This window comes from Sorghum bicolor, chromosome 3, assembly GCF_000003195.3.
Source record: "Sorghum bicolor cultivar BTx623 chromosome 3, Sorghum_bicolor_NCBIv3, whole genome shotgun sequence".
Classification (NCBI taxonomy): Eukaryota; Viridiplantae; Streptophyta; class Magnoliopsida; order Poales; family Poaceae; genus Sorghum; species Sorghum bicolor.
In genome coordinates, this window is record NC_012872.2 from 12,687,609 (window position 1) to 12,698,368 (window position 10,760).

Below are 10,760 nucleotides of genomic sequence, written 5' to 3' on the forward strand. Positions count from 1 at the left end.
TCCCCGATGGCCCGGCGCTTCTCCTCGTCGAATTGGCGTAGGCGCTACTTCACAGGCTTGGAGCCGGCTCAGATGTCCAAGGAGTGCTCGGCGACTTCCCTCGGTATGCCTGGCATGTCTGAGGGACTCCATGCAAATATGTCAGCATTTGCGTGGAGAAAACCGACGAGCACTGCTTCCTATTTGGGGTCGAGGCTTGAGCTGATCCTCAACGCCCTGCCATCAGAGGTCCCGGGGTCGAGGAAGACGAGCTTGGTCTCCTCCGCTGGCTCAAAACTCCCTGCGTGGCGTTTGGGGTCGGGGATGTCCTGGTCATCATCGCCAAGGCCGGTGAGGATAGACAGAGACTCAGCCAAAGCCTCGGCCTGCTCGATGCACTCGACGTCGCACTGGTAGGCGTGCTGGCTTGTCGTGCTGACGGTGATGATGTCGTTCGGTCCTAGCATCTTGAGCTTGAGGTAGGTGTAGTTGGGGACGGCCATGAACTTGGCTTAGCATGGTCGTCCTAGGATTGCGTGGTAGGTTCTTGGGAACCCGACCACGTCGAATGTGAGGACCTCCCGTCTGAAGTTGTGGGGGTCCCGAAGCAGACGGGCAGATCGATCTGCCCGAGGGGATGGGCGCGATGTCCCGGCACCACTCCGTGGAATGGCGATGTATCATTCCTCAACCGAGACTTGTTGATCCCCATGAGGGCCAAAGTCTCGACGTAAAGAATGTTGAGGCCGCTGCCTCCGTCCATCAACACCTTGGTGAGACGTGTCTCGGCGATGATGGGGTCGACGATCAAAGGATAACTCCTGGGATTGGGGATCCATTCCGGGTGATCCTGTCGGTCGAACGTGATCGCGCTCTCAGACCACTTGAGGTACGAGGGCGCGGCTGTGCTGACTGCGCAAACTTCTCAGAGTTCGCACTTCCTCTGACTCGCGGTGAGGCGAGCCGCACCTCCCCCAAAGATCAAGAGGCAATTCTTGACCTTGGGGAAGCCTTCTCCCTGAGGCTCGTCGTCCTTGGGGGTTCCTCAGCGCCCTCCTTGATTATGATGTCGGTGTAGTACCGGCGTAGGACGGTGCGCTCCACGAGGGTGTGCTTGGTTGGGCCCCTATGATAGTGGCATGGCTTCTTCAACATTTCATCGAAGAGAGCGGGGCCAGCAGGAGCCCGCTTGGGGTTCTTGCGATCTGCCGCGGCGACCACGTTGTCGTCCGACTGACCCTGCTTCCCCTTGCGACCCTTCTTCTTCTTTTTTGGGTCGCGAGAGCCTGAGGCCTCGGTGGCCTTGGCCTTCTGTTTCCCCTTGGCCGTGCCGTCGGAGAAAATGGCACCAACCGCCTCTTCGCCTGAGGCAAAGTTGGTAGCGATGTCGAGCAACTGGCTGGTGCTCGTGGGGGTCTTGCGACCGAGCTCGTGTACCAGCTCCTTGCAGGTGCTACCGGCGATGAAGGCCCCGATGACGTCGGAGTCTGTGATGTTGGGGAGCTCGGTGCACTGCTTGGAGAATCGCCTGATGAAGTCTCGGAGGGACTCATCAGGCTTCTGTCGGCAACTCTTGAGGTCCCAGAAGTTTCCAGGACGCACATATGTGCCCTGGAAGTTCCCGACGAAGATCTTGACTAGGTCGGCCCAATCATGGATCATGCGCTCAGGGAGGTGCTCAAGCCACGCTCTGGCCATATCGGCCAGGTGGAGTGGCAGGTTGCGGATGATGAGCAGGTCATTGTCCGCTTCGCCTAGCTGGCATGCTAGGCGGTAATCCGCCAGCCAGAGCTCAGGGTTGGTTTCCCCTGAGTACTTGGTGAGGTTGGCGGGCTGTCGGAATCGTGCCGGGAATTTGGCCCTACGGATGGCCTCGCTGAAGACGCGGGGGCCCGGAGGCTCCGGCGACGTGCTGCAGTCGTGGTCGGGGTCATACCTCCCGCCTCGGCGCGGTCGATAGCGTCGAGACTCGGCCTCGCCCCTATCATGTCATCTAGCCTCCAGGGTGGCCCGTGCGTCCACGTTGGTCCCTACACGCTCATGGACAGATGGGGCCTTGTTGCCCCCTTGCGGGTTAGGGGGCGGCGGACCCTGCACCGTTGGTGCCTTGTTAGGAGGGGGTCGGTCCCCCTGGCGTCTCGTTCCGCGGGACTGCGACGCAGAACTTTCTGCGTTCTGCACCACAGCTTGCTCCAGGAGGCCACGTAGCCCCTGGCGCACCCTTCTCCCCTCGGGAGTCGATGGCTCGAGCATCGCTCTGAGGAGGAGCGCGGTAGCCATCACGTTCTGGCTGGCTGTGCTGAAGACTGGGAGGTTGTCATCCCCTTCGTCTTCGATGATGCGGCGGTTGACGTCCCGAGCGCGGCGTCTAGCCTCGCCCCCGTCCCCGCGGGTGGACTGGTCTTGGACCAGGGTCTCGTAGAGTTGGCGGAGGCGTACGCGCTCTTCTTCGAGCTTGGCTTCCAGCTCGTTGAGCTGCTCGAGGTCAGGGCGCTATCCTCTTGCGGGGGCCGATGCTGCCCCGCGTGATCCAGGATGGGTCCCGGGAGTTGTGTTGGGAGGTGGAGTGGCGTTCCCCTACCTAGAGGGTCCTACACCCCCTTGAGCGTTGGGGGCGCTCCTCCGACCTCGAGGTTGAAACACTCTCGTGATGGATCGTAGCCGCCGCCGTCGGAGTCGGAGTAGCCGAGGCACTAGTTACTGGCCTCCAGAAAGCGCATGAAAGTTTCCGGGTCGCCACAACCGGAAAAGTCAGCGCCAGCCCATTCATCGTCGCCTGAGGTGGAATCCTCAGGGTACGACGAAACGGGAGGTGTCGCGATAAGATCCAGGGTAGACCTCAGGTGGTGTCCTGGGAGATCCGCGTATGCACTCAGTGAAGTGCTCGCGGAAGAGGCGTAAGTGGCGGCTGTGCTCTTGAGCCCAAAAGGGAGCTCGGGAGGCATCGCTGTCTTTCCTCCATCTGTGGGTGGAGGGTGATGAGAAATCGAGGCCCCCTGGTCCCTCTTCTGAGGAGGGGGCGGGAGCCGTGCTTTGCTCTTTGACCGGGACGAAACAGAAGGTCGCAACGATCCCCTGTTGGTCCGTGGAGTGGAGCTTGATGCTCCACGGGCCCTTCCTCTAGCACCTGTCGGGCCAGAAGAATGGGCGATCTGGTGAGGAATATGCGGGGGGAGGGCCGGACGGACCCTTGCCTCGGTGGTAGGGTCAGAGATCCTAGACCTCTGACGCCCCTGCCGGGCACCCCCGCATGGTGCCCCGAGCGCCTCCCATGCATTGGCTGCGGCGGGATCGGCTCAGGGCGAGGCTCGACATCACCACGTGGTGGGAGGAGGACCATGTCATAGCCGGAGCTAGACGACATGAACTCCAAACTCCCAAACGTCATGATCGTGCCGAGGCAAAGTGGGTGGAATCCATCTGCCATCCGGGCTTTCCCCAGTAGGGAAAGACGAGTACCACGCAAAAGGCCCCTACCTGGCGCGCCAACTATCGGCGTCTAGACTCGTTGTCTAGACACAAACGAGTATAAGTATGCGTGTCTCCCTAGCCCGGATGGTGATGCAAGTGAAACACAGAGGATTTATACTGGTTCGGGCTAAGGATGCCCTACATCCAGTGTGAGATCGGGGGTCTGTATTGCCTTGAACCCAAAGGTGCTTGTGGTAGGGGTGTACAAGTGGGTTGCGAGAGAGGGCTATGTCCCATGTCTCGGCTTTGTGTGGTGGACAGAGCGCTGCTAACTACTCTGTGTGAAAACTCGCTGGGAGTGGAATGTGATGATTGCCTTGATTGTGCGTTGTGTGTATGGCCATGTCTTTGTTGTGAGCCCTCGCTCCTCTTTTATAGTCTCAAGGGGGACACAGGGTTTTACATGCGCGATTGGTGATCTCCTCTGCTGAGTGGTGAAGCCACAGTCCGACCCTGTAGAAGCTTGCCCATCCCGTCCTTGAGGCATGGCTGACAGCATGGCTGCTCCTGTGAGGGGTTACCGAGCCCTGTTGGAGTCGTGGGGGTCGGATCGGTGACACTGCAGCCTGTCCTGTAATAGTAGGAAAAGACAGCTAATAGTGACGCTGGTTAATGTCTCCCATTCCTCTTTTTACTGTGAGGCGGTACATCACAGTAAAAGAGGTAAGGTTGCATAGTGAAAGAGGTAAGGCTACAGTGGCCGGGGTGGTTGGAATAGTCGCCTCCATGCCCTGCTGTGGTACAGGGGTCACTGCGCCTGTCACTTCGTGGGTACGGACGTCGTGCGCTGGAAGCCTTGTTCCGGGGGCTCGGGTGAAGCGGCGTTGGCGCCCGACCCCTAGAGGGGTCGGGCGAGGCGGAACTTGCGCCCGAGGCCAAAGGGGGGTCGGGCGAGGCGGAAATTGCGCCCGAGGCCAAGGGGGGTCGGGCGAGCCGGTGCTCGCGCCTGAGCCCTGGGAATCGTGTATGGTTTGCTTCGTCTTTTGTGATTTTTATTGCTCTGATTTGGGTATCCCTTTTTATGGTACCCAACAATATGTCTGCCAATATAAAAGATAATATAAAGTGATCAATTTAATTTGTGAATTATCAACATATTTTGTCATAAAAATTAACTAGAATATCTCTCAAATCTAAACATAACTACTAATATAAGCTATTACATAAAGTAATTCAATAACCATTAAGTATGTTATAGATGTTTCTAGCTCATGCATTTCTACCACTGATAAATTTAAATCATAATGCTATGTGTGCAACAATATTTATCTAGTAAACATGCACACATTATGATAAAATATTACTAGTCGGAGGTTCTCAATGGAGCCTCCACACGCTAGAGAAAATATAAATTTAAGAAATTATCATAATTGATAATAAGCATCGATTATAATTAGTCACATCCACCATGATGAAAACAACATAAAGTACTCTTCAATCTAAATTACACATTTATGCCATTATAAAACACAATCTAAAATAACTCCCTCTTTGCATCTAATTAATCTAAGTAACCTCTTAAATTTACATCTATGCCAATCTGGGAAACTAGAGCATTCCCTCAAATCTACATCTAATTTAGCAATACATGATATTACGAAAGAAAAATAATAACAAATTACACGAATGTACGTTTCTAAATTACCCACTTATATCAAAAGTTGAGTACACATGTAAACACGCATGCTGTGCCATAATCATAATCAAGTATACATGTAGCGATAAATATTTATCTTAAAAAATCATGAAAAATATTTTCTTAACCATTTATATAATAAATTACTGAAAATAATATCCACTATAACTCTAATGCTTTGTTAGTGCAGAAAAAGGTGCAAAAAACAATTAATATGGAGATGGATGAAAAACATCTATGAACATGTTATACTTCTTTCTGAAATTCTACCCCGTGGGAAAAATGGGTGGGCCGGATGCTCGGCCGGGCGGCACCTGCCGCTGCTAGCTGCCTACTTCCTTCTTTCCAAAATTCCAACTGGTAGTGTAGACCTGAAGACTTTGCTGCTGCTGCTGCATCACAAACAGTGCTGTCACAAGCGCAGCCGATGTTGGTGTCGGAGCTCAGGCGCCGGTGAGGCAAGTAGGCCGCTGACGACCATGCCACGGCAGCCGGCCTGTCACAACTCACAACGTTGGTCACGTAAACAACCGGGGGTACATTGCTCACAGGCCACAAGGTCAAAGTGCAAAGCTGCTTCACATCACATTTCCACAAGAACCTTTCAACAAACATCACATGATTAACCAAACCGACTGATAATCATTTAATATTTGCCGACGATTCAAGTACCACACTGACCAAACACACGCTCCGCTTCAGTAGCAAAGCAAAGAGCACACGACCCAAACAAATGGTACCATCGAAGCGATGATACAGCAGGCATCCATAGTCGTTTTCCCAAGAGACGACGACAAGGGAAAAGAAAAAACAAAAGAGCAGCAGCGAGCGAGCCTCTGCACCCCAGCTCAAACTGGCAACAGCTTCTTGTCAGGGTATTGAAGCGCGACGGCCCCGAGCTTGGGGCTGGAGTATTTCTTGTACACCGCCTTCTGCTTGCTTTCCGGAGCCAGGGCATGGAAGTTGATCAGCCGCCTAGCGCAATCCCTGCAGTTACATCATCCCCCAACAAGTTAAGTTACTACTAGTCATGAGCCAAAGAAGCGAAAAGTAATTTACATTGTTGTGTTCTGCTAATGCTAATGCTATACATAGACTTTGCTGGCCTACTACAGTAAAGATGCACTTCATAGAGTTTCAGTGTTCACAGAATATGAAATGACGGATGGCGGTCCACATAATCAGGATGTTTTTTTAGCATGATCATTCAGTTAAATACTTAATACTTCACAGAAATGGAATTGGTTGCAATAGCATGTCAAAATCACATTTTATTTTAAAGACTCCAGATAATATGCATGAAACTAACTTAGTAAACATTATCAATGTTTCGGATTAGAATCGGATTTCAAAGGCAAGATATAGTGATCAAGGACGTACAGTAACTGTGGCTCACTTAAGCCAGTGTGATGCTCCAGAATATCAGTCCACAGTGGATTCATTCCAAGGGTACACCTGGCAGCATAGACGGCAGCAGCTGCGGTCACTGATGGAGGGTAAACCAGCATCGTGTACTGGACCAATGCCAGCTCAGAGTAGAAGAATGCCATGTTCTCAAGCTGCACCAAAAGTATGGAAGAAAATGGCAGATTTCATGTCAATATCTAAAATATGTGGTGGTAAAATACACTACTATGAGTGGATAGCTATACCTTTTTGTCGCCCATTGCGGCTTTCAGATACCGAACAATGAACATGTACATTGTTGGAACCGTCAAGTTCCAATGGAGCCTGTCCAGGATGGCTTTTTCCTTGGTCAGAACCTGGTCTCTGGTAAAGGCATTGTCACAAATGCACAGCAAATCCTTGACCTGCAATAACATTGTTGTTTTGGGTAAGCTAATCGAAGAATGGACTAGCATGGTTAGAACCACATAGAAACAACATCAGCAATATTCTGGGGAAGCCTACCAGTGGAGCCCATGTCTCTTCATACTTGCTTGCTATCAGCACGGCACTTATGCCGACGAGCTGTAGCTCCTTTCTTGGAACACTCTCCATGGACAAGTACTGATCGATGATGTAGACGGTCAAGTAAAGTGTCTCTGGCATTAGAATAAGCCTGTACTGTACCTCGATAATCCAGTCGATAAGGATAGCTCTCATTCTCTCGCTGATTTCAGTCTGCGAGCTCATGTAGCTGCTGAGGGGCAGGCAGGTGCCCTGGACAAGCAACAACGCCACATATCAACAATGGTCAGAAATGGTCAATTCAACAATCCTTTGAATCAGCAATGCATCAAGATAAAAAAAAACTGTGGCTTCACATTTTTATCATAAAAGAATTGATCTCACCTCAGTGCTCTTGTAGAATCTGTAGATGTCCTCAACATATTCAACCACTGCCAGCTCATTGCAAGAATCAGGTGTATCAATGTCATATGGATCTGTCTTCTTCGGGCTGCTGACAACCCCATCAGAAGCCTGTGTACAGACAAAAGGGTACACAAGCATTCTTAGACTGAAAAGAAAGAGACAGTCTTAACCTTAGAATTTTGCTTGTGTTCATACCCTGCTGCATTTTGTCAAATTACCAAAAAGTGTTGGTACCCTCCTACAGACTCTCGGGCCCCCTGAGGTTTTGGCTTTCTTCTCCTTCTCGGTATCTGGACTAATCACAATGACTTCAGGCTTCACCTTGCATTCCTTCAGCATTACTGCTTTCCCATTCCTTTTAGACACAGCAGCCAGTGGCCTCTGACGATTTGCAGGAGCAGCACGGTCATTGATCCTAGGATTCTTAATATCGGCAAGTGATCGCCGGCTTCTTGCTGCTGCCTGAGGAACCAGTGGCTTCTTGCTGCCAACGTCGACTGCTTTATGGCTGTTTGCTGTTGCTGCAACCGCTTGCTTCTGTCGGTTCACAAGAGAAGGCCGGCCATTCATAAGATTGCCAACGTCGACAAGTGCCCTACGGCCTCTTGCCGCCGCTTGCTGTGGAAATGTAGCCATTGGCTTCCTGACGAGTCTGGCCGCATCTGATCAAATTGAATTTTTAGAAGACGAACATAAGTGCATTAGCAGAGAGAATCTTAGTACCAAAATCACGTGAAGGACAAAGCAAGGTTTAACCATTACTATGACTCTATGAGTGCTACATAGGAACGGCAATCTGAAGGTACACCATATAAAATCTTGCAGAATAAAGAGAGAAAGAAACATATTCCCATTTATTAACGATTCACCACAGCTTTATGGACACCAGCAGTTAAGATCCTGCAGTCATTATGCATGTTCACATCAAGATCATGGATTTCTTCATTACACTAATGACAGAGAAATTCAATAAGAACAAGAATCGCAATCACAAGGGGAAATTTGGTATAATCATGCATATACAGACCAAAATTAATAAGCTCACAAGGGACGATTTGGTATAGACGCGCACATAAACCGAATTGTTGAAAAAAAATAAAAATCTGCAATCGTTATTCAGCAAACAGGACAAGAATCGCAACGATACCCAGCCTGCTCTACGTGATATGGAATCAGAGACCCGCAAGTAAGAACAGCACAAAGGTGTAATCAAACCGATCGATGACCCGTCACGGCCTTACGGCAGCCAAGAAAGAACATTGGCCATACCCACTGTCAAACTGTCAATTCACGAACAATCCACACGGAAAATCCCAAGAGACCGTCCAACGCAGAGACCAAAACAGGACTTCTAATTGCAGATCAAGAAGCCGAATCCATCAGACCAAAAGCCAACGAACTTTTTCGTTTCCAGAAAGGCGCTCCCTTTACGGCGACAGAAGAACATGATCCCCAACTGAACCCATACACGAAGAACTAGACACCAGCGCCGCGATGCCATTATGCGAAGACATGATCGACCGGGAATTCATGAATCGTCGATCGATCTACTATGCAAAGCCCGACCAAGAAAGAAACCGACCATTACTGCGACGCGCCAGCCAATCAACGAGCGCGCACGAGGACATCCGAGAACACTACGAGCGCGGCAGCATCCGAATCCACATCCTTCTACTCTAATCCCCCCGAATCACCGGAACCAGAACAAGAATCAATCAAACGAGATGGAGAATGCGCCAGGGAGGAAACTCACCGCCGCCGTTCTTCGGTTCCTGAGCGGGAACCGCGAATCCCGGCCCCGCCTGCTTCTTGGACGCCATGGCCGCCGCCGCCGTTCACGAGGAGCGAATCCGCAAACCCCCTTGAATCTCCCTTCGAATCCTTCTCTCGCGGTCCCTAGGGCTCGTCGGGCACGAGGTATGGCGGAGAAGGAAGCGGGAGGCGGCGGTGGCTTTGTAGGTGTTGGGCTTGGAGGGATTTCTCCAACGGTCGGAATTTTATTAATGGAAACTGGTGCCGGGATGGCGCTCGGATCCATGATCGACGGCCTGGATTTGCTGCTCCGAATTTTTTTAGCCGTTTGGGTGGAGAAGAGGAAAAGTCGAACACGGTTAAAACGGTGGGTGACCCGGATATGCAAGTGCTGTGATATTTGTGCTATCTGTGCCAGCAAAATCATCCTCTCTCTCCAACTCTCCCCCGCCCCTTCGATCTCTCCTAACCAATTGTTATGGAACTTTTTGGAATGTAGAACCAATGTAAGAGCATCTCCAAGAGATTAGGTAAAATTATATTCTAAACTACAAGATTTAGCCATTATATATAATAAAAAACTCATTTAAAGCATAGAGTTCTACAACAGCCTTTGTATATGATAGTTAGTGAGGACGACATGTTATATATGACAAGCGAAAGTTTAGGAATAGCAAACTTGCTATTTTAGCAAACCAGTTATCACACCTGTTGGACTTTAGTTTTTTGCTTTGAAAATATAAAAATAGTCTAGATATCATGGATAGCATATCTGTTCGAGTTGCTCTAAACATGATAAATAAAAATAAATAATGTGTTGGTACAAAAACAGACGCAAAAATTAGAACATTTGAAAACATTTTGGATTGAACACAAGAACCCAAAGAGAGAATGCGCAAATAACAAATGTTAGAGATCATCTGAAATCTTCATGAGACCAACCACGTCAATCCTGTTTTCAATGATGTTTAGACTAGGGATGAGAAGGGACAAATAGTTATTTGCAAGAAAATCTTATAGAAATCTTGTAATTATTTGCTTAATATGTGTGTGTTGACTACCTTAAAAAAACCATGTGAACAATATATTTTCGCTGAATTTTGGCTTATGCTGATACTGATTTACTTTGCTGAAAAGTACACCTAAAGTAGTGCTGAAGAACAAGGCGATTAACAGACCCACATGTGGCTGATGGATAAAAAAAAATCGACATCCATCATCTCCTTTTGTCATCCCTCAAATCAAACATAGGACAAGAATGACTGTTGTTTCAAGCAAATGAAAATACGGGATCATCCCATCTCAGAAAATCAAGACAGAGTCGTCTCCCATTTTGTTCCAGAGAGCCAGATGCAACATAGGGCATTGGATTTTGATACTGACCACATGCTTTGTTCTTGACAGTTACGTCGCTTACGTCCATTATCAGAAGAATATTTGGCCACAATATGTACACATATGGAGAGTTGGAGATTCGATCCTGATCGACATTTTAGCCACATAAAAACTTGACCAATCGAGCTACTCTCAATCCAGCAATGAACTGTGTTATTGGTTAGTCACTCACGTTCCAAATGTTGGCTTTAATTTGCAAATATTATGAAGA

General features: G+C 49.5%; 1 protein-coding gene across 1 annotated transcript; it reads right to left on the reverse strand.

The window, feature by feature from the left end:
- On the reverse strand, window positions 5,650–9,362 carry LOC8078120 (cyclin-B1-3). Its single transcript, XM_002457628.2, has 7 exons — window positions 9,156–9,362; window positions 7,598–8,064; window positions 7,382–7,510; window positions 6,998–7,249; window positions 6,739–6,897; window positions 6,467–6,645; window positions 5,650–6,073 (listed from the first exon to the last, which is right to left on the reverse strand). The coding sequence occupies exons 1-7, from the start codon at window positions 9,220–9,222 to the stop codon at window positions 5,935–5,937; spliced, it is 1,392 nt and encodes a 463-aa protein (XP_002457673.1). The 5' UTR covers window positions 9,223–9,362; the 3' UTR covers window positions 5,650–5,934.

Coding starts and splice junctions, on each gene's coding strand:
- LOC8078120 (XM_002457628.2), bottom strand. CDS start 9,222: ATGGCGTCCAAGAAGCAGGCGGGGCCGGGATTCGCGGTTCCCGCTCAG. Junction 6,898..6,997: donor AAGAGACATGGGCTCCACTG/GTAGGCTTCCCC, acceptor ATGTTATTGCAG/GTCAAGGATTTGCTGTGCAT. Junction 6,074..6,466: donor TTAAGTGAGCCACAGTTACT/GTACGTCCTTGA, acceptor ATGTAACTGCAG/GGATTGCGCTAGGCGGCTGA.